The 23,416-nt window shown below is 50.9% G+C and overlaps 1 protein-coding gene across 2 annotated transcripts in view; it reads left to right on the forward strand.

Moving 5' to 3' along the window:
* The first annotated feature begins 19,076 nt into the window (after nt 1-19,076).
* The window catches only part of LACTBL1 (lactamase beta like 1), a 30,228-nt gene continuing 25,888 nt past the window's right edge, over nt 19,077-23,416 (forward strand). The window contains exons 1-3 of one of the 2 annotated variants that reach the window (XM_054009279.1): nt 19,077-19,163; nt 19,355-19,442; nt 22,947-23,091. In XM_054009279.1, coding sequence (XP_053865254.1) covers nt 19,422-19,442; nt 22,947-23,091 — 166 coding nt within the window. In that variant the 5' untranslated portion in view covers nt 19,077-19,163; nt 19,355-19,421. Of the gene's footprint in view, nt 19,164-19,354; nt 19,443-21,418; nt 21,473-22,946; nt 23,092-23,416 lie in introns of those variants that run through there. The other variant, XM_054009280.1, reaches the window with a different exon arrangement.

Below are 23,416 nucleotides of genomic sequence, written 5' to 3' on the forward strand. Positions count from 1 at the left end.
ACAGGGCTGCCGGAGCGGGCTGCAGGAGGAGGAGCTGCCGGCCGGCTCAGAATGCAGGGAGGGGGGGGTGGGAGGAGGAAGCTGCTCCGGAGTCCAGCCCGGGACTTCCCTGCAGCCCTCCCAGCCGCTCGCTCTGCTCTGCCAGGGGAGGGGGAAATCCCGGACATTGTGAGTGCTTTACAAATTCCCCCCGGACGCTATTTTTAGCACACAAAAGGAGGACATGTCCGGGTAAATCCGGACGAATGGTAACCCTACTGGCTGCAGCAAGCTAGAGACAGGGTACCTGAGTGGAGCAGGGCTGGGGAGCTCCAGCCTGGAAAGCCCCAGGCTGCAGCCTAGCATAAGGCCAACAGGTACTGGGGGTTGCAGAGGGCAGCCCAGGGCTAGGCCAAGGCAGCAGGTCCTAAACCCAACCTTGCCTGTGATGAGTGGCCTATACTGCAGTCTGCCCCAGGGAGTGGGGGGTAGTTGGTGACTGGCAGTGGCCTTATTCTGAGGGGAGGTGGGGATAGTGGGTGGGGGTTCCCTGGGGAGGGGAGACCCTAGTACTGAGGGGTGTACTGCCAGGGGGGCAGCACCCCAGGTAAAAGGGCACCAGGGGCCGGAGGACAGGCAGACCACTGGGCTGCAGGGGGTGCTCCAATACTGAAATGAGCTAATTCCTGGTGGTGACCAGCAGGAGGCGCTGCAGGAGTGAGTCCACTCCTCTACAGTGCACAATCATGGCAACTGCCTGTATGAGTGAGACACACAATTGTGCTCTTAACTGGCTTGAAAATGTGTCTTTGAGACATCAAGAAAATGGTTCTGTGCTTCTGGGCATCATGCTGGTGAGCAGGGAAATCTGTCCTGTGCTGCCACCACATGGTGACAAGCTGCTGTCACCTGCCCTCTTGCCCCCCAACACCCCACCATCATGTGAGTGAAGAGAATGTTGACAGTGGGGCAACCCAAAAATGCTGCTCTGGACTCGCAGAGGAAAAGTTTCTACCTCTGCACAGGGAAAGGACCCTGGGGGCTTTGGGGCCTTGGTTGTCAGGGGCCCTGTCAATAGGGTAAGGGACACTGACAATGGGATCCCAATGCATCAATGCCTGATGAGAGAGGGCATTGCCAAGGGAAGCCCAATGCACACACATCTGGAAAGGAACTCCTCTGCAGTGTCAGCCCAGTGTGCAGACACCCAGCATTGGGTGATTGTATTGTGCAGAGCCAGTCCTTAAATGAAAACAACAAGGAGTCCGGTGGTATCTTAAAGACTAACAGAATTATTTGTGCATAAGCTTTTGTGGGTAAAAAACCCCACTTCTTCAGATGCATGGAGTGAAAATTACAGATACAGGCATAAATATACTGGCACATGAAGAGAAGTTTGCAAATGAATTTTAGCTCTGCAGTTTCTTTGAAGTATGTTTTTAAAGGTTTTTTTGTTGTTGTTGAAGGATGGATACTTTTAAATCTGTTACTGAATGTCCAGGGAGATTGAGGTGTTCTCCTACTGGCTTTTGTATGTTACCATTCCTGATGTCTGATTTGTGTCCATTTATTCTTTTACGTAGAGACTGTCTGGATTGCCAATGTACATGGCAGAGGGGAATTGCTGGCACATTATGGCATATAGCACATTAGTAGATGTTCAGGTGAATGAGCCCCAGATAGTGTGGCTGATGTAGTTGGGTCCTCTGATAGTGTCGCTAGAGTAGATATGGGGACAGAGTAGGCAATGAGGTTTGCGACAGGGATTGGTTCCTGGGTTAGTGTTTCTATGGTGTGGTGTGTAGTTTAGGGTTACCATATTTCAGCAAGCAAAAAAGAGGACGGGAGGAGCCCCGCCCTAGCCCCGCCCCTGCCCCTCCCACTTCCCGCCCCCCCAGAACCCCCAACCCTCCCCCCGTTCCTTGTCCCCTGACTGCCCCCTCCTGGGACCCCTGCCCCTAACTGCCCCCCAGGACTCCACTCCCTATCTAAGCCTCCCTGCCTCTTGTCCCCTGACTGCCCCAACCCTTATCCACACCCCCACCCCCAGACAGACCCCTGGGACTCCCACGCCCCATCCAACCACTCCCCACCCCCTGACAGCCCCCCCCAGAACTCCCAACCCATCTAAACCTCTCTGCTCCCTGTCCCCTGACTGCTCCGATCCCTCTCCCCACTCCTGCCCCCTTGACAGCCCCCCCAGAACTCCCGACCCATCTAAACCTCTCTGCTCCCTGTCCCCTGACTGCTCCGATCCCTCTCCCCACTCCTGCCCCCTGACAGCCCCCCCCCAGAACTCCCAGCTCCCCACCCCCCTGCTCCTTGTCCCCTGACTGCCCCTTCCTGGGACCCCTGCTCCTAACTGCCCTCCAGAACCCCACCCCTAAGCCTCCCTGTTCCTTGTCCCCTAACTGCCCCCTCCTAAGACCCCCCCCAACTGCCCCCCAGGACCCTACCCCCTACCTGTACCCTGATTGCCCAAAACTTTCTCCACCCCCCCCCCAAACCCCCCCCCCCCGTTTCTTGACTGCCCCCTCCAGAACCTCCCTGCCCCCGGTCCCCCTTACCCTGCTGCTCAGAACAGGGTGTTGGGCTCTGTGGAGCCGAGCCGGACACGTGGCTGAGCTCCCCAGCACAACAAAACCCGGTCCCTGGCCCAGCACAACAAAACCCGGTCCCTGGCCCTGCACAACAAAACCCGGTCCCTGGCCCTGCACAGTGCTGCCGGACCGGGTTGCAGGAGAGGCCAACTCAGAATGCAGGGCGGCTCCGGCTCCTCTACAGCTGCTCAGGAGTCCAGCCCGGGATTTTTCTGCAGCCCTCCCAGCCGCTCGCTCTGCGGAGGGAGGGGGAAATCCCGGACATTGTGAGTGCTTTACAAATTCCCCCCGGACGCTATTTTTAGCGCGAAAAGGAGGACATGTCCGGGTAAATCCGGACGAATGGTAACCCTAGTGTAGTTGCTGATAAGTATTTGGTTCAGATTGGGGGCTGTCTGTAAGTGAGGACTGGCCTGACTCCCAAGGTCTGTGAGAGTGAGGGATCATTTTCCAGGCTAGGTTGTAGATCGTTGATGTGCTGGAGAGGTTTTGGCTGGGGGCTGTATGTGATGGCCAGTGGTGTTCTGTTATTTTCCTTGTTGGGCTGTCCTGTAGTAGGTGACTTCTGGATACCCATCTCGCTCTGTCAATCTGTTTCCTCACTTCCCCAGGTGGATATTGTAGTTTTTAATTTTAAGAATGCTTGATAAAGATCTTGTAGGTGTTTCCCTCTCTGTCTGAGGGATTGGAGCAAATGCGGCTGTATCTTAAGGCTTGACTGTAGACAATGGATTGTGTGATGTGTCCTGGATGGAAGCTGGAGGCATGTAGGTAAGTATACTGGTCAGTAGGTTTCCGGTATAGGGTGGTGTTTGTGACATCACTTATTTGCACTGCATTGTCCAGGAAGTGGATCTCTTGTGTGAACTGGTCCAGGCTGAGGTTGATGGTGGGGTGGAAATTGTTGAAATTCAAGTGGAATTCTTCAAGGGCCTCCTTCCTGTGGGTCCATATGATGAAGATATCAATGTAGTACAAGTAGAGGAGGGGCGCTAGGGGACGAGAGCTGAGGAAGCGTTGTTTTGAGTCAGCCATAAAAATGTTGGCCTACTGTGGGGCCAGGCGAGTATCCATAGCAGTGCCACTGACTTGAAGGTATAAGTTGTCCCCAGATCTGAACTGGTTGTGGGTGAGGACAAAGTCACAAAGCTCAGCCACCAGGTGTGCCGTGGCCTCATCAGGGATACTGTTCCTGACAGCTTGTAGTCCATCCTTGTGTGGAATATTGGTGTAAAGAGCTTCTACATCCATGGTGGCCAGGATGGTGTTTTCAGGAAGATCACCGATGGATTGTAGTTTCCTCAGGAAGTCGGTGGTGTCTCGAAGATAGCTGGGAGTGCTGATAGCGTAGGGTCTGAGGAGAGAGCCCAAATAGCCAGACAATCCTGCTGTAAGAGTGCCAATGCCTGAGATGATGGGACATTCAGGGTTTCCAGGTTTGTGGATCTTGGGTAGCAGATAGAATACCTCTGGTTGGGGCTCTGGGGGTGTGTCTGTGTAGATTTGTTCCTGTGCTATAGCAGGGAGTTTCTTGAGCAGATGGTGCAGTTTCTTTTGTTACTTCTCAGTGGGATCAGAAGATAGTGGCCTGTAGAATGTGGTCTTGGAGAGTTGCCTGGCAGCTTCCTGTTCATAATCCGACCTGTTCATGATGACTCATAGATTCATAGATTATAGGACTGGAAGGGACCTCGAGAGGTCATCGAGTCCAGTCCCCTGCCCGCATGGCAGGACCAAATACTGTCTAGACCATCCCTGATAGACATTTATCTAACCTACTCTTAAATATCTCCAGAGACGGAGATTCCACAACCTCCCTAGGCAATTTGTTCCAGTGTTTAACCACCCTGACAGTTAGGAACTTTTTCCTAATGTCCAACCTAGACCTCCCTTGCTGCAGTTTAAACCCATTGTTTCTGGTTCTATCCTTAGAGGCTAAGGTGAACAAGTTCTCTCCCTCCTCCTTATGACACCCTTTTAGATACCTGAAAACTGCTATCATGTCCCCTCTCAGTCTTCTCTTTTCCAAACTAAACAAACCCAGTTCTTTCAGCCTTCCTTCATAGGTCATGTTCTCAAGACCTTTAATCATTCTTGTTGCTCTTCTTTGGACCCTTTCCAATTTCTCCACATCTTTTTTAAAATGCGGCGCCCAGAACTGGACACAATACTCCAGCTGAGGCCTAACCAGAGTAGAGCGGAAGAATGACTTCTCGTGTCTTGCTCACAACACACCTGTTAATGCATCCCAGAATCATGTTTGCTTTTTTTGCAACAGCATCACACTGTTGACTCATATTTAGCTTGTGGTCCACTATAACCCCTAGATCCCTTTCTGCCATACTCCTTCCTAGACAGTCTTTTCCCATTCTGTATGTGTGAAATTGATTTTTCCTTCCTAAGTGGAGCACTTTGCATTTGTCTTTGTTAAACTTCATCCTGTTTAACTCAGACCATTTCTCCAATTTGTCCAGATCATTTTGAATTATGACCCTGTCCTCCAAAATAGTTGCAATCCCTCCCAGTTTGGTATCATCCGCAAACTTAATAAGCGTACTTTCTATGCCAATATCTAAGTCGTTGATGAAGATATTGAACAGAGCCGGTCCCAAAACAGACCCCTGCAGAACCCCACTCGTTACGCCTTTCCAGCAGGATTGGGAACCATTAATAACAACTCTCTGAGTACGGTTATCCAGCCAGTTATGCACCCACCTTATAGTAGCCCCATCTAATTTGTATTTGCCTAGTTTATCGATAAGAATATCATGCGAGACCGTATCAAATGCCTTACTAAAGTCTAGGTATACCACATCCACCGCTTCACCCTTATCCACAAGGCTCGTTATCCTATCAAAGAAAGCTATCAGATTGGTTTGACATGATTTGTTCTTCACAAATCCATGCTGGCTGTTCCCTATCACCTTACCACCTTCCAAGTGTTTGCAGATGATTTCCTTAATTACTTGCTCCATTATCTTCCCTGGCACAGAAGTTAAACTAACTGGTCTGTAGTTACCTGGGTTGTTTTTATTTCCCTTTTTATAGATGGGCACTATATTTGCCCTTTTCCAGTCTTCTGGAATCTCTCCCGTCTCCCATGACTTTCCAAAGATAATAGCTAGAGGCTCAGATACCTCCTCTATTAGCTCCTTGAGTATTCTAGGATGCATTTCATCAGGCCCGGGTGACTTGCAGGCATCTAACTTTTCTAAGTGATTTTTAACTTGTTCTTTTTTTATTTTATCCGCTAAACCTACCCCCTTCCCATTAGCATTCACTATGTTAGGCATTCCTTCAGACTTCTCGGTGAAGACCGAAACAAAGAAGTCATTAAGCATCTCTGCCATTTCCAAGTTTCCTGTTACTGTTTCTCCCTCTTCACTAAGCAGTGGGCCTACCCTGTCTTTGGTCTTCCTCTTGCTTCTAATGTATTGATAAAAAGTCTTCTTGTTTCCTTTTATTCCCGTAGCTAGTTTGAGCTCATTTTGTGCCTTTGCCTTTCTAATCTTGCCCCTGCATTCCTGTGTTGTTTGCCTATATTCATCCTTTGTAATCTGTCCTAGTTTCCATTTTTTATATGACTCCTTTTTATTTTTTAGATCGTGCAAGATCTCGTGGTTAAGCCAAGGTGGTCTTTTGCCACATTTTCTATCTTTCCTAACCAGCGGAATAGCTTGCTTTTGGGCCCTTAATAGTGTCCCTTTGAAAAACTGCCAACTCTCCTCAGTTGTTTTTCCCCTCAGTCTTGATTCCCATGGGACCTTACCTATCAGCTCTCTGAGCTTCCCAAAATCTGCCTTCCTGAAATCCATTGTCTCTATTTTGCTGTTCTCCCTTCCACCCTTCCTTAGAATTGCAAACTCTATGATTTCATGATCACTTTCACCCAGGCTGCCTTCTACTTTCACATTCTCAACGAGTTCCTCCCTATTTGTTAAAATCAAGTCTAGAACAGCTTCCCCCCTAGTAGCTTTTTCAACCTTCTGAAATAAAAAGTTGTCTCCAATGCAGTCCAAGAATTTGTTGGATAGTCTGTGCCCTGCTGTGTTATTTTCCCAACATATATCCGGATAGTTGAAGTCCCCCATCACCACCAAATCTTGGGCTTTGGATGATTTTGTTAGTTGCTTGAAAAAAGCCTCATCCACCTCTTCCACCTGGTTAGGTGGCCTGTAGTAGACGCCTAGCATGACATCTCCCTTGTTTTTTGCCCCTTTAAGCCTAACCCAGAGACTCTCAACACTTCCGTCTCCTATGTCCATCTCTACCTCAGTCCAAGTGTGTACATTTTTAATATATAAGGCAACACCTCCTCCCTTTTTCCCCTGTCTATCCTTCCTGAGCAAGCTGTACCCATCCACACCAACATTCCAATCATGTGCATTATCCCACCAAGTTTCAGTGATGCCAACAATGTCATAGTTGTATTTATTTATTAGCACTTCCAGTTCTTCCTGCTTATTCCCCATACTTCTCGCATTTGTATATAGGCATCTAAGATACTGGTTTGATCTTTCCTCCCAGTTTTGTCCTGACTCTCCTTTCTCTCTGCCAATATAGCCCACACTCCCTCTTGTTTCCGACCCATCTCCCCGGTCTCCATGTTCCCCACTTACCTGTGGGCTTTGCTCACCTGTCCCCGTCGAACCTAGTTTAAAGCCCTCCTCACTAGGTTAGCCAGTCTGTGTCCGAATAGGGTCTTTCCTCTCCTCGAAAGGTGAACGCCATCTCTGCCTAGCAGTCCTTCCTCAAATAGCATCCCGTGGTCTAGGAAGCCAAAGCCCTCCTGGCGACACAATCTTCGCAGCCAGGCATTCACCTCCATGATGCATCTGTCTCTGCCCAGGCCCCTACCTTTGACAGGAAGAATTGAAGAGAATACCACCTGCGCTCCAAACTCCTTCACCCGTACTCCCAGAGCCCTGTAGTCACTCTTGATCCGCTCAGTGTCACACCGTGCAGTATCATTTGTGCCCACATGGATGAGTAGCATGGGGTAGTAGTCAGAGGGCTGGATAATCCTCGACAATGCCTCCGTAACGTCTCGGATACGGGCCCCCGGCAGGCAGCATACCTCCCGAGATGAAATGTCAGGGCGACAGATGGGCGCCTCCGTCCCCCTCAGCAGAGTCTCTCCAATCACCACTACCCTACGTTTCCTATTCGCAGTGGTGGCAGCAGACTTTCCAGCCTTAGGGGTACGAGGCTTCTCCTCCTTTACTGTAGGGAGTGATTCCTTCTTTCCTGTATCAAGAAGAGCATAACGGTTACCTATAATCACGGCGGGAGGGTTCGGAGCAAGGGTGGAGCACTGCCTGCTGCCAGAAGTAACCAGGAGTAACTGACTCCTTTGTCAGTCCCTTTGATTATAATGTCAGTTGTTTCTGAGGTTGTGGATGGCATTGAGTTTTGTACAGCTGAGGTTATGGGGCAAGTGATGCTATTTGTTCACACTTTCAGCCCGTGCACATCTGTGGAAGCACTCTATGTAGAAGTCCAGTCTTTCACTTCCTCCGTCAGGAGGAGACCACACAGAATTCTTCTTCTTGTAGTGTTGATAGGAGGGTTCTTGTGGGTCAGTGCACTGTTCAGTGGTGTGTTGAAAATATTCCTTGAGTCAGAGATGGTGAAAGTAGGCTTCCAGATCACCGCAGAACTGTATCTTGTGCCTGGGGGTTGTGGGGCAGAAAGAGCCCCTGAGATAGGACAGACTCTTCTGCGGGGCTAAGTGTGTGGTTGGATAGATTAACAATATTGTTGGGTGAGTTAAGGGTACCACTGTTGTAGCCCCCATGGCATGTAGGAGTTTAGATAGTTTACTGTCCTTTTTCCTCTGTAGAGAAGTAAAGTGTGCGTTGTAAATGGCTTGTCTCATTTTTGTAACTTCCAGCCATGTGGAAGTTTGTGTGGAAGGTTGGTTTTGTATGAGAGTCTCCAGTTTTGAGAGCTCATTCTTGATCCTTAAATGAGATGCTAGACTCTAGCCTCTGTCCACCTCTGGTGGCTGCACAGCAGGAAGCAAAAAGACCCCATGATTTTATCACAAGTATTACAATATTTGATGTCTTCCTTAAAGCCCCAGCTCTTGAAGTCAGGCAAGGACAGGAGAATCTCCGCTTTTATTTTTAAAAGGCAGGTTTCTAGATCTCCTAGTTGCAGAGAAAAGCTGGAAAACATGAGCCTAGTGTGCCTTGAAGGTACCCAAACCAGAAGGAAAAGTCCCACTAGTTACTTTTAAAAATGTTTTTAAGCAAATCTCATGAATTTGGGGTACTGTGTCATGATTTCTGAACACACTGTGTGTGTTCGTGACCCTAGGGTGGAAAACATCTGCCACAGTCACTGTACTGCTCTGAGACAGCCTGGGTAGCAAACGGCACTGGCAGTGGGCATCAAAATAGCTGGAGGGGCTGCAGGTAGCAACTTACACCTGTCCAGCTGCACACACAGGTATTCATGCATGCATTCACATGTGCACACACAAACACACAGACCTGCACGGGCACACATTCACATGCATACACACACAGGCACACAGATGCACATGAACACACATACACATTCTCCCGCTGACTGTATTCCACCTGCACTCAGCCCTGCCAACCCAAGTCAACCCCTCCCAGCTCAGAACCTCCCTGTCCCCCTCAGCTCCCTCCAAACCAACCCTTCCCCTGAATCCCCCCTCCAAAACTCCCCATTCCCCTCAGCTCCCTCCAGTCCAGCTCTTCCCCCCCCCCCCCTCAGAACCACCCCATCAGGGCCGGCTCCCGGGTTTTTGCTGCCCCAAGCGGTGGGGGGGGAAAAAAAGAAAAGTCGCGATCGGCGGCAGCTCCACTGCGCTGCTTTCTTCTTCGGCAGCAATTCGGCGGCCGGTCCCTCTCCGAGGGAAGGACCTGCTGCCGAATTGCCGCCGAAGAGCCCAACGTGCCGCCCCTTCCCCTTGGCCGCCCCAAGCACTTGCTGGGCTGGTGCCTGGAGCCGGCCCTGCACCCCCTACCCCACTGCTGTCTCGCCGCCAAGCTCTGAAGGCAATACAGCAACCCCCCTTCAATAACCTTGTGGCCCCTGCACAGCCTCCCTTTGGGTCCGAAACCAAAGAGTTACAACACTGAAATGTCACATTTACATTTCTGAAATCATGAAATTTATGATTTTTTAAAATCCTATGACTTTAACCAAAATGGATGTGAATTTGGTAGGGCCCTACTCATCATGTGAACACACAGTCTTGCTTTGCATGGCATTCTTGGGGGTATCCCAGTGTCCTTTGCTTCGCCACTAAGCAGGGTGCAGTCTGGGGTTATTTTTGCTGTGAATTGTAGCGTGTCAAGTGGGTTCTAATTTTTCTAAAAAATCCCATCTGTCCAAGCTCTCTGCCCCAGGCCTTCTTTCTGGGGGGGTTCAAGCCATTTTCAAATTGCTGGCTGCCGGCCTAGCCCCAACAATGCACACACCGCTACGGTGACAAGCTGGAAGACGCAGCTGCTTAGACTTTATCACAGCAGCCTAAGCCAGACCAATTCGGCATTGGACTTTGGCTGTCACACCACCAAGCAGATGATGCGGGAGCAGTGGAATATTCTTCAGCCGCAGCTTGCCTAGAAGTAGGAGAATACTCTGAAGTGATGGCGGCAGGACAAGAAGGACGAGAACAATGCCGAGCTGTATTGAAGGATAGCCATGGTAGCATTGGCAGTGGCGAGCAGCAGCCCATGATGAATACGTACATATCCACCGAGTTCAGGCAGGTTGGTATCTGGCACAGCGCCCATTCTGCCACTCACTGCTGCCCATGCTCCTGCATCTGTTGTTACTGTGCTAGCTGGATGAGTTAGTGTGGTGTCTACACACGCTGGGAATCATACCCCAGCTCTGAGTGTAGATGAAGCCCTAGGCTGGTGAGCCACGGGGGACAGTTAGAGCTGGTGACGGATGTTCTGTTAAAATGTTTTTCATTGGACAATGCCAATCTGTCAAAGTCGACTCTTCCGGCAGGAACGTATTAGTTTAATGAATTTTTCCATTCAAAAAATATTTTAAAGAAGCACTTCGAAAATGTCCTGCTTTGACATTTTCAGGATTAAATCTTTTGATTTTTTTTTTTTTTTGGTTCAAAACAAATTTTTTGTTTTAAATGTCTAAAAATAGAAAAGTCAAAAATGCAACAAAACTTTTCAATTTTCCCAACATTTTTTTTCCTCAAAAAATGTCAAAATTTTGACTTTTATTCCAATTTGTGATGGGGGGGGGGGGAAATTGCAATCTCTTGAAAGGCAACCTGTTTAACATCAGCTCTGGGTGACAGTGAAAGCAGAGTTATTGTGGGGAGTCTGTTCCATCTCCTTTGGGAATGAACAGGCAGAGGAAGGCCTCTTTCTGGCACCACGGGTGGCGCGTTATATGGGCCTCTGGTGCCCGTGCTCCAGCAAATTCAGGGTATAAGGGCCCAATTCCACCAATGTTTGGGGCTGGGTCTCTCCCCCAACCCTGCCTGCTGCCCCTCCCCCGGAGTGTCCATGCCTGCGCCCTGGGCTGCGGGCAGCTGCCCTGCCGCTCCGTGCTGTGCTCCCTCTCCGGCTGCAGTCGCTGCCTGTGGAGAGAGGAAGGGAGGAGGCGCGCACATGCGGGCAGCCCTCCCCCCGCCAGCACCCACTGCAGGGGAGGCGACGGGGCTTCCTGGACCTGGAGGGGCCCAGCCCCTAGGAGCACGTGCAGTGACGTTGCCGGGTGAGTGTGCTGCTGGGGGGAAGAAGGGGGCCCCTCCCCTGGAGCTGGGGGGACTGTGGAGTCCTCCTCTCTGGCCCCAGCCCCAGGGCAGCCTGCCTGCACCCCAAACTCCTCATCCGCAGCCCCACCCCACCCCAGAGCCCTCACCCCAGCCAGAGCCCTCATCCTCCCACTTTTTTTTACATTATTTTAAAATATATATATATATTGGTTTACAAGGCAGGTATGGGACGAGGTGGAACTTGGACCTGTTCTGAGCACCACCAAAAATTATACAAACCTGTCGCCCCTGTCTGGCACTGGTGCAGGCCTTTCATCTGGGAACATTTAGGGTTTTGAATTAATTTCAATTGGATCCCACAGGTGGAGACCACTGGCAAGTGCAGGCCATGGCTCCATGGTGAGGCCTGCTGTGGCCAATGGTGGCCAGTGCTCTTGGCAAACATATCCACTCCTGCCAATGCCAGAGATGGAGGGGCTGTGTGGCTGCCTGCAGAAGAACTGCTGCAGAGAACAGCACCTCCTATTAATTCACTGAAACCTGTTGACCTTTCAGAGATTTGTAGGCTGAGATGAATGGACAAGACCGCACCTGGGAGTCACTAGTGATCAATGCAAGCACTGGGAGATGGATCTGGAGAGCACAGAGGGGGTGTGACTGTCTCTCAGAGATGGAGCTTGTCAGCCTGGCCTTTCTGGGAACAGTGAAATTGCACAAGTGTCTGACGAGACCCAGACCCCTCAGCATGCTCCGCAGAGACTGTCACAGCCACTCAGCCTACGTGCCTATCATTTACTGCATTTGCAAGGCAGATGGAAAGAAGATGGCTCCCTGTTCACTTTCATGCTCTTCTCCACTGGTCCCGTAGTGTAAGGGGTGTTGGGGTGAGGGGATTCCATCCTGTTGCCCATGCTCTCCTCAGGTGTGGTACTCACACAGCTCTGCTTGCTCATAGGGCCGAAAACCCTCTGCCTGGACTTCATGCTCCCATCACTGATGCACTTCTAAGCCTGCAGCAGTTGAAGCTGTGAAAGATCCCATGGGTGAGGGAAAACATGCAGCAGCCTCCTGGACGTGGCCCGTGGGGAGCTGCTGCTTCTGAAGAGGAGTGTGTGTGTGTCCGTCCATCCCCGTCCAGTGCTTCAGTAGGGACAGGAATCACAGGACTGTTTCTAAGGGACTGTGCTAGAGAGAAGGGGTGGATTACCAGAGCCATGTCTTCCATTTAGCAATAACAGCCATTAAACTCCTTGTTGCCATGGGACTGCAATTTCCAGAGGCGATACCCATTATCAGGGAACTGCCTGCCAGCAGGCAGTTAACAAGGGAGCTTGGAAATGGCCTAGTAAAAATCTAGGCCCCCTGCAGACTTCCGAGGCTTGTGTGAAATAGAACAGGGACCCCTGGGCTACTTGCAGCTGTGATCTATACAGATGCAGGGCAGCTGATAGCACATCCACCGCTCCCCCAAATGAGGGGATCTCCTTTCAGACCTACCGCAAGAGGCTTAGTTTGGACCAGCGATGGCTTTAGCAGGGCTTCCTGGGTGCAACTGCACCCTCAGAAACCCCTCCTGCAGGGGTGGCCTGGCTCCCTGGTTAGAGCAGTGTGACCTGGTGGCATCGACCACTCACAGCAGCACCCTTTATTCTGACACTGCAACCCTAATCCCGCCTCGCTGCGGTGTGGAGGGGAGTGCCCCAGCCCCAAGGGACAGGAACTGATGCAGCAGGGTGAGGGTGGGGTGAGTTTACTCCTCATCCCCATCCCCATTCCAAGGCCTCCTCTCTGCACTGGGCTAGGTTTAAGATTTGTTTGTGGTGGCAGGCGGAGGGTGGTGGTGCAGGCAGTTGGTGCCCTTGGCAGGGCGAGGAGGAGGAGGCGGCAGTGGAGGAGTGCCCGCATTGAATCAGGAGGATCTTTCTGCCACTGTTCTGGACACTAATAAATAACCCCATTCCCCACCAAGCCCCTCCCAGGCCCTAGAGAGCTCCTCCTCTTCCCACACAGGGGGCACCAGGACTTGTTCACACCTTTTACTGGCGCTAATGGCCCACACAAACCCTGACGGAGAGCTCTGGGCTGTGCCCAAATGGCAGAAGCTGCACGGACATGCCCAAAATCAGGCTTTGGTTCCTGTGTCTATCCCCATAACAGTGCTGAGTAAACCCAAAGAAACATCTCCCCAGTCACCTGCTGCATCTCCCCCAAACAATACAGCTAATCATGACAAGTACCTCCCAGCAATCCACAGGACAAGCTCCATGCTAGACTCACTTTCACCTGTCCACCCCAACACCTCTGCCAGGAAACTTCCTCCTGCAACTCCATGTTGGAGATGGAACTGAGAAAAGAGAGTCCTTGCACAGCAACAGTCAGGGGACTACAGACAGTTTGTCACCCTGGCCTGGCTCAAGTGGCGTTGGTTTTGTTAGCAAAATCCATAGTCTCCCTAGAGATGGCGTTTGCTATTCTCCAGCCCGTACTCTCTGAGGGGAGGTGCCTGGGGACGGGGTGCAGGGTTGCTCTGTTAGGGGCAAAGAGGCAGTGGCACAGTAGAGCAGCCAGTGTTTCAGAAATGGGCTCTGAGCAGAGGAAAATCCCACCCTGTTCCCTGTACCTGTCCAATCCTGCCTGGCTGTCAAATCTTCTGACATTGAACATTAATTTTTGCCCAGATGTGTGGTGCTCTCCTTGTGGTCCTCCTGAAAGCTGCAATAGTGTCCAAAGAGTCCATCTAAATCTTTCAGGACAGTCATTTCCTAGGATAATGGCCACTCCAATGATGGCATCTTCCAGACACTCATAACCAGCCTGGGCAAAGAAAATGCACTTCTGAGGCAATACTTGCCCTAAACACTGGATATCTGCCTCCAGACACCCAATTACAGGCGTATCTACTCTGTTAGCTGCTATCAACTTTACCAAGTGGGCATCCCCTATAGCAGGAGGTCTTTCAAAGTTCTTATAAAAGTAACGTGCCTTCATGGTGGTGACTTCGGACCTTGTGTCATGTAAAGACCATGTCTGCACCCCTCCAATCGCCACTTCCACGATGGGGCTGGCTCCAAAAGCTCTGGCTTTCTTTTCCTCTATCCGGGGACTGTCCATAGTTCTAGCCATTGTAAACCCACCCTAGACGAAGTAGTGGGTGTCTCATCCCCTTTTCGAGAGTTTCTTCTGCCCTCACTTGAATTTTTAACTTCAAATCTCTCCCTATCAGGAGAGGAAATTCTTCCTTGATCCTTTCAGTTACGTGGGGATTCTCTCCAGATGTGATCGGACTTGTGGCATCCACAGCAAACTAGGTTGTCCTAGTTATCTCTTAATAGAGATGTCCTGACATTTTCTGCCCCTCAGCATGCATTGTTTGCTTTTGGTGTCAGTGAAATATTTGATTGATGCACTGTTTTAAACAGCTCTTTTTGTTGATCACTAAGCCTTTGTTCAAACTCTCCAAGACAGTGCTTGTATTCTCCAAATCCACCAGGATAGCTTGGATAACGCCTTCATTTTTTTCCTCTAACTATTTTATTTCCAACTTTTTCAATATTCTTTTCATCCTCCTCAGACCCTCAAAGGCTTCCCTCATCAGGTCAGAAAAAGTCAATGTAGGCTGCTCCTTGAATCTCCTCTTCATTCCATGTCTTAAATAATCATCCCTCAGTCCTATCACATCAGGATGGCATTTGGGTCCATCATTCCCCCTACACATTAATCAGCAACTTGTCTGTACTCTCCTCTCTGGAAGGAATGGCCCTATGCATTGCCCCACTGGCAGCAGGCCCAGGAAGGGCATTCAGCTCCTCAGTTTTCATTGCTGGAGGGCAGCAAGACTGGAGCCCCTTGGATTCTGAAGTGTACGAAGGGAGGATCATCTATGGGTCAGTCTACACTATGGGATGGGGGTGTGAGTCCTCTGCTTATGTACACTGAACTAGTGGGAATACAGATATCCGTGTAGCTATGGTAGCATGGGTAGTGGCAGCAGAGGCATGGCTGAGTCATGCCGAGTACATACCCACTGGTTTCAGGCTGTGTCCACAAGCTGAGAATCACACCCCTAGCTCGTTGTGTGGACATGGCCTAAGAGTGAGCACAAGGGATGGGGAATCAGGACTCCTGGGTTCAGGGCCTGGCTCTGCCACTGATTCTGCATGTGGCCTCGGGCAGATTACTTCCCGCCCCTCTGCCCCAGCACCAGGGGTATCTATAAAGAGCTTCCCAAGGGTGTGCGGTGGGGATTAATGAATGTTTCATCCCTGTGGCATGTTAAAACCAGCCACTCCTGCAATCCCCACTCTGCCCTTGTTGCATTCCATGAGAATAGAAATGCCACTCTTTTTTGGCAGCTTCCCTGGACAGATGTTCCATCCCCTATGCAAGGGTGAGGCAGAGGGAATAATCTGCACTGAGAGGCTGCCTGCTGGGATTAGTGCTCCAGCCACTCTTAACAACATCTGCAGCAGCAGGAAAGCCCCAAATTCATCAGCACTGGAACCTGGAGGACGACAGCAGCGAGGCGGGTAAGAGCTTTCCAAGGTTCTTTTACCCACCGCGGAAATCACTGCTAATGGGAAGCAAGGACAGGAGAGGAGGGAAGCTTTGGTGGCTTGAGGGGCAGTGATATTATGGTCCCTTGTGTGCTTGGAGCCTGAGACACTGCCCCCAGCCCTGAGAGCACCCAGATCAATGCCTCCATCTTGGCTTCTCTAATCATAGGTAGCTGAGATGGGTTCATGTCTCTTCAGGTTCAGTAAATGTCCTGCAGAGAGAGGCCAGGGAAGGGGAGGGGTTTAACCACCCCCTGCAGGGCCTGGGTGGGGTGAAGGATCATGTCACACCTCGACCAGTGGGGAAGTTTCAGCCTTGAAGAACTCTGTGCTCTAATTCTCTGGGGGAGCTGTGGGGGGAAAGGAGAGGGAGCTGCCGCCAGCCAAGGGACTTTGTGGGCAGGGTCCTGGCAGCAGGAGGGAAAGGGGCCTGGGCAATTTGAAAAGGACTCTGTATTGCTAGCTAGTTCCCTTAGGTCAGTGGTTCTCAACCAGGGGTACATGTACCCTTGGGGGTACACAGAGGTCTTCCAGGGGGACATCAACTCATCTAGATATTTGTCTAGTTTTACAACTGGCTACATAAAAAGCTCTAGAGAAGTCAGTGCAAACTAAAATTTCAGACAATGACGTGTTTAGACGGCTCTCTATACTAGACATTGAATTGTAAATACAATATTTATATTTCAATTCATTTTACATTCAATTTATTTTATAATTGTATGGTAAAAATGAGAAAGGAAGCAATTTTTCAGTAATAGTGTCCTGTAACATTTTTGTCTGATTTTGTAAGCAAGTAGTTTTTAAGTGAGGTGAAACTTGGGGGTACGCAAGACAAATCAGACTCCTGAAAAGGGTACAGTAGTCTGGAAAGGTTGAGAGCCACTGCTTAGGGGGTGGGCTGGTATCATGCAAAACCAGAGAGAAGCAGACGGTGTGAAGATGCAATCTCTGAGCTCTGGCCCTAGGGTAGGGTTACCATATTTCAGCGAGCAAAAAAGAGGACGGGAGAAGCCCCGCCCTAGCCCCGCCCCTGCCCCTCCCACTTCCCGCCCCCCCTGACCTCCCAACCCTCCCCCCGTTCCTTGTCCCCTGACTACCCCCTCCTGGGACCCCTGCCCCTAACTGCCCCCCAGGACTATCTAAGCCTCCCTGCCTCTTGTCCCCTGACTGCCCCAACCTTTATCCACACCCCCACCCCCAGACAGACCCCTGGGACTCCCACGCCCCATCCAACCACTCCCCACCCCCTGACAGCCCCCCCCCAGAACTCCCAACCCATCTAAACCCCTCTGCTCCCTGTCCCCTGACAGTTCCCCCCCAGAACTCCCAACCCATCTGTGACAATGCGGTTCTGGTGGAACCCAACTGAGAGTGCCAACTCAGGACAAATTGCTCAAACAGGGCAGTTACAGCCCAAGGCTGGGGTTTTTTCCACCTCTAAGGCAAACCAAACCAGCCAGACTAGGAGGACTTCGGTCTCACCCCCTGGCTAACCGCAAGTCTCACAAGCAATCTCCTTAGACACCCCAGTTTCCCAGTATTACCACCAGTGCCACTCGTTATGGGGACAAATGGTTATGAATACCAATACCCCAGTAAAAGAAAAAGGTTCTCCCAATCCCAAAGGACCAAGCCCCAGACCCAGGTCAATATACAAATCAGATCTTATCCACAAATCACGCTGTTGCCAATCCTTTAGAATCTAAAATCTAAAGGTTTATTCATAAAAGGAAAAGGATCGAGATGAGAGTTAGAATTGGTTAAATGGAATCAATTACATACAGTAATGGCAAAGTTCTTGGTTCAGGCTTGCAGCAGCGATGGAATAAACTGCAGGTTCAAATCAAGTCTCTGGAACATCCCCCGCTGGGATGGGTCCTCAGTCCTTTGTTCAAAGCTTCAGCTTGTAGCAAAGTCCCTCCAGAGGTAAGAAGCAGGATTGAAGACCAGATGGAGATGAGGCATCAGCCTTATATAGTCTTTTCCAGGTGTAAGAACACCTTTGTTCTTACTGTGGAAAATTACAGCAAGATGGAGTCTGGAGTCACATGGGCCAGTCCCTGCATACTGTGCTGAGGTACAAGGCGTATCTGCCTTCTCTCAATGGGTCCATTGTATCGCTGATGGTCCTTTAATGGGCCATCAAGCAGGCTAGGCAGAGCTAACACCATGTTGTCTGGGATGTCACCCAGCAGCATAGCCTAAGTTTGCCATACAGACAGTATAGAGCCAATATTCCTAACTTCAACTACAAAACTGATACATACATATAGACAGCATAATTATAACCAGTAAACCATAACCGTGTCTTAGACACCCCATTTGACCCCCTTTATACAAGATCTGGGTGCCACTACCAGACCTTGGTTGCAACAATGATCTATATGGTCCCAGATTATATCAATAACGTCACACCATCTAAACCCCTCTGCTCCCTGTCCCCTGACTGCTCCGATCCCTCTCCGCACTCCTGCCCCCTGACAGCCCCCCCCAGAACTCCCAACCCATCTAAACCCCTCTGCTCCCTGTCCCCTGACTGCTCCGATCCCTCTCCCCACTCCTGCCCCCTGACAGCTCCCCCCCAGAACTCCCAGCCCCCTACCCCCCCGCTCCTTGTCCCCTGACTGCCCCCTCCTGGGACCCCTGCTCCTAACTTCCCTCCAGAACCCCACCCCCTACCTAAGACTCCCTGTTCCTTGTCCCCTAACTGCCCCCTCCTAAGACCCCCCCCCAACTGCCCACCAGGACCCTACCCCCTACCTGTACCCTGACTGCCCAAAACTTTCTCCACTCCCCCCAAAAAGCCCCCCCCCGTTTCTTGACTGCCCCCTCCAGAACCTCCCTGCCCCTTCTCCTGCCCCCCTTACCCTGCTGCTCAGAACAGGGTGTTGGGCTCTGTGCGAGCCGGACACGTGGCTAAGCTCCCCAGCACAACAAAACCCGGTCCCTGGCCCTGCACAACAAAACCCGGTCCCTGGCCCGGACCGGGTTGCAGGGGAGAGCTGCCCTTGTATCAGCACAAAGTGCTCTCGCTCCCGTTTTGCTACGCTGCATGGCAGTAACCGCTCCCAGTTGCAAAAGGGGAGGGCTGCACTTTGTGCTGAGACACTTGCTCAGAATGCAGGGCGGAGCTCCTCTCCAGCTGCTCCGGAGTCCAGCCCGGGACTTTCCTGCAGCCCTCCCAGCCGCTCCGGGGGAGGGGGGAAATCCCGGACATTGTGAGTGCTTTACAAATTCCCCCCGGACGCTATTTTTAGCACAAAAAGGAGGACATGTCCGGGTAAATCCGGACGAATGGTAACCCTACCCTAGGGTCTAGCTTATTTTCTGGAGCAATCCCCTCTTTCCTGCTTCATCCCCTAGCGCTGGGCTCTCCTGCCCTCACTTTCCATACTCTGGCATCTGGGTTCTCTCTTCCCCTTGCTCAGTCTCGCCCTGCAGTCCCTCTCTTTTTTTCCCTGTTCTAACCCTTTGTTCCCTGCTCATAGGATTTTCCAGGCCTGGACTTGCGAAAGCCCACCAGCGCTGGTGATGAGAAGCGACTCCTAATCAGCCATGGAAGGGTTACAGATACGGGTAAGGCTGAACCTTCCCAACATCCACCGCCTCTTCACTGCTCCCTTGGCTGCTGATTGTCAGCATCAGATCCCAGGCCAATGGAGAGGAAATAGTCTGACGTTGTTGTATCCAAATCAAGTGTGCAGCTCACCAACAAAGGGCTGGGCCTGAGTCTACTGCTTACAGCACTACAACTCCATTGACTCGAATGGGGTTATTCCTCACTAGCTCTGGTGGACGTGAGAGCAGGATCGACCCCCTGTGTCCCCTGTCTCTGCTCATCTGGGCTTGCTCCTCCTGTCTTGTAAATGCACTGGTGCTGTGTGAGTGAGCTACGTGCCACAGACATGGAGATGCTGTCCATCACAGGGGTTAATCGCCTCCCCGCGCAGATGCCAAGAGGAGATGAAGATACTATAAATAGTTTGCAAAGCCCAGCTGGTTTCAGCCCCAATTCACACACATGGCAGATAAGCATTAGACAGAATTAATATTCAATCTCACGGGCACTTTCAACCCTGAGAGAGTGAAAAGCAAATTCCACTCTGGCCCTGTAGCTGTAATCTTCTTGCTGGGTGGAGGGGGGGTGAATTACACTTTCTGGCAGCTCTGATTGGGTTAAATGGACAGAGAAACACAGACAAAGGAAGCGTCAGCTAGAGAGTGAAGCTCACTCCAGACACTGCCAGAGAGGCCAAGCAGCTCCTCCCTGGGACGGGAGGTTGCAGCTTGGAGCATGGCGAGACAGGGTGCCTGGCAGATCTCTGCTCTGCTGTTACCACACTTAAGATCAGCTACATCCAGTACATTTTGTGCTTCCTGGCAGTGGCCTGTGTGACTGAGACATCATCTGAGGATGGTACCGACGGGGGCTGTGAATCCTGTTGGCCCTTAATAACTTGTGACAAGGTCTGTCACCGGCTAAGTGACACACAGAAGTGTGAGTGATAATTCACTGGGAGGGACACAGGGAAATATTACCCTGCGCGGTGAAAGAGAGGGGTTTAATAGAGGGCGACTTATCTGAACCTCTCCCCAAAATTTGGGGGCTCAGAGAAAATGGGACATGGATCAAATCACCCTGGGGTTTGTCTCTCCCTGACTGTGTGTGTGTGTGTGTGTGAGAGAGAGAGAGAGAGAGACACACACACACACACACACACACACACACCACAGTGAGACTGAAAGTGTACTGAGCACCAGGGGGTCTCTTCTCCCACTTGGGACTGGAATTGTATGGAATCTCTTTTTTCATAGAACATCAGTGTTGGAAGGGACCTCAGGAGATCATCTAGTCCAACCCCCTGCTCAAAGCAGGACCAATTTCCAACTAAATCATCCCAGCCAGGGCTTTCCTTCTCTCTCTCTCTTTCTCTGTTGATGAATAAGAAGAGATAGGTAGAAGGGTGTGTTTCCCCACAGACTGGGTTGGGAGTTATTTGTGGGTAATTCATTTTCTGTCAGTCCCATGGAGAATGAATAGTTCTGTGCAGTCAGTCAGATTTAAGTGCTCAGCATCCCAGTCGATGGCAAGAGGGGTCCCATTCATGTTATTATGTAAGGGCCGTTTGTCTCTGGGTTTGGAAAGCAGGACATAGTCGCTGGTGCTGCAGTGGGACTGGTGGGTGAAGAGATGGGACTGGGGATGCAGGGCTCTTGCCTGCCAGGGGAGGTGAATAAAGGTGGAGTCAGGTGAGAAGGGTTTGGGCGCCCATCACTTTTAGATCAATGTCTAGTGGGCTGCGAAAGTCTGAAGTGCATGAAGTGAGCAGATTGGGGATTACCTCCTCCTCCAAAGATTAAAACCAAGAAAATCCCATTTCACTCTGACGTCAGGGCCCTGGGAGTCACCGGCAGCCATGGGGTGGGGGAAGAAGCCAGGAGGAGACAGGCTGGGCAGGAGTGCATCAATGAAAAGGCAGCTTTACCATGTGGGAGCTAAAAATGAAAAGTGAGGGCCCTGGTCTGCACTCTCAGCTCCTGCAGCAGGAACATGGCATCTCTTTGCAGCTCTAAGGAGCAGGTCTCCAGCATGGACTAACAGACGGGTAAGAGCGAGCTTTGTCACTCAGGATTGCAGGAGGTGGTGGGGCAGTGGGACCCTAGCAATGGACCTGGCTGATAGCAGCATAGGGTCTGATCAATTCCTTCCACCCATGTGAGCCTTTGCTCCTGTCAGCTAGGGCACAGTACGTTTCTGTGTAGCTCAGGGCTTTGCTGTCTCTCAATGTGGCCCTGGCTTCTCTTTTCTCCTTCTCCCGTATCTATTTATCCTCTTTCCATCACCATCTTCTCTTGTTCTTTCAGACCAGGCCATCTGGACTGAATGGCCTTTGTCCTTCCTCTGTATGTTGTTCTCCCTCCTCACCCCTTCCTGCCCTTCACCCTCATCCCCCCGCTTCTTGCTGCCTCCATCAGACAGATGACCTGACATCATCCTTCCTGGTGCATGCTGTTCCCCCCCACCCCCAGTTCCTGTGGGAAACTGGGTCTGTAACCGATCCAGAATGGGGTACTTTTCTGGTACATGCGGCTTTCTTTAGTGTTGATGGGTGTTCCACTGGCAGGTGAGAGCTGTCCTTGCTCAGGCAGTTGGAGCATGGAGAATGCAAGTATTCTGGCTATCAGCTCTTTGGTCCATCCAGTATGCACCAGGATGGGTGATGTCAGGACACATGGCTGACAGAGGCAGCGATAAGGGACAAGGGCTGTTACCTTCCCACTTAGGGATGGAGGAGCCCAGAGCACTATGCAACTTCAAAATCTGCTGTGGAAATGTTTGAAATAGACCAAAAGGTTTCACAAAATATTCGTAACAAACATCTGTTCACATTCAGAAAGTGCCCTGTGAGCTTTGGAGGGGGGAAAGGGGCTAAGTGCTGATGGGGTCTAGGATCCTCAGTCACACGGGCCAGAGGGTGAGAAAGGGACCTGCAAGTCTGACCGTGGCTTTCTTAGTTCCCTTGTTACATGAGAAATGGCCCATGCACCAATAGGTTTGGGAGAAATCCTGAATCAGCCATCCTAGATTCCAGTCCTGGGGAGGAGACCAGGCTGTAGTATAGTCCCCAGGGAGTGGCTCAGTCTATCCCGATTAGAGAGAAATGAGAGTGCGGACAATTTAATGCAACTTTTTGTGTGTGTACATCTTGCATGCAAACGACATTGCACACGGCATGACTCAGACTGAAGGTGTGGTGGGGATGCTGGGAATGAGCCATGATTATTCTGTCCCAGGCAGGGCATGATTTAATAGCATGAGCTCACCTACTGAAACCCAAACCAGCTTTTAAGCGACTTCCAGCACCAGCTGCATCAATGGTGGCATAGATTAGTCACAGAATTTTGTGGCACTTCAGCTGGACACATTATAAGCTATTAATGCTACAGTAATTGCACCAGGAACTCATGTCCTTACCTGTAGTTCATGTACATACCTAATTTATAAGCACGGGAGGCAGTTCCCCTCTCTCTCTGTCCTATAAACACTACCACTGAAACCCCCATGTCTCTTCTTTGCAGCAGGCCTCCAGAGGGAGGAGTCTCCTTAGGCTCTCGATGATGGAAGTGAAGTGGATCCATGTGGCACTAATCTTCTTTTTCCTGCTGTCTGTGGCCATGATGGGCTGCTTCTTGTGGCAGTACAGCCTCCCCAAGGAGGAGCCCGGTGAGTATCTGGCAATCAGCCTGCCCACCGTGGGTCTCAGAACCCAGAGGCCCGATGCCATTGACATCAAGAGGTGATTGTCTGAATCAGCTGCAGAGTTGAGCGCTACAGTTAGTTGGTTGGACCCAGATACAGCCCTCCCCCTGTCCCCGTGCACTCAGGGCCTGTATTTCATTACACACAACCTAATTGCCCAGTGGGTTCAATGAGATGGAAGGGTCAAACAGGTGTGAATGAGATTCCAAATGAAAAAGAAAGATAACCTGCCAGTGATGATGATAAAGGGTTGCCTCAGGAAGTCAGGTGCTACACTCAGAAGCAAAGT

Source organism: Malaclemys terrapin, chromosome 19 (genome assembly GCF_027887155.1).
Source record: "Malaclemys terrapin pileata isolate rMalTer1 chromosome 19, rMalTer1.hap1, whole genome shotgun sequence".
Classification (NCBI taxonomy): domain Eukaryota; kingdom Metazoa; phylum Chordata; order Testudines; family Emydidae; genus Malaclemys; species Malaclemys terrapin.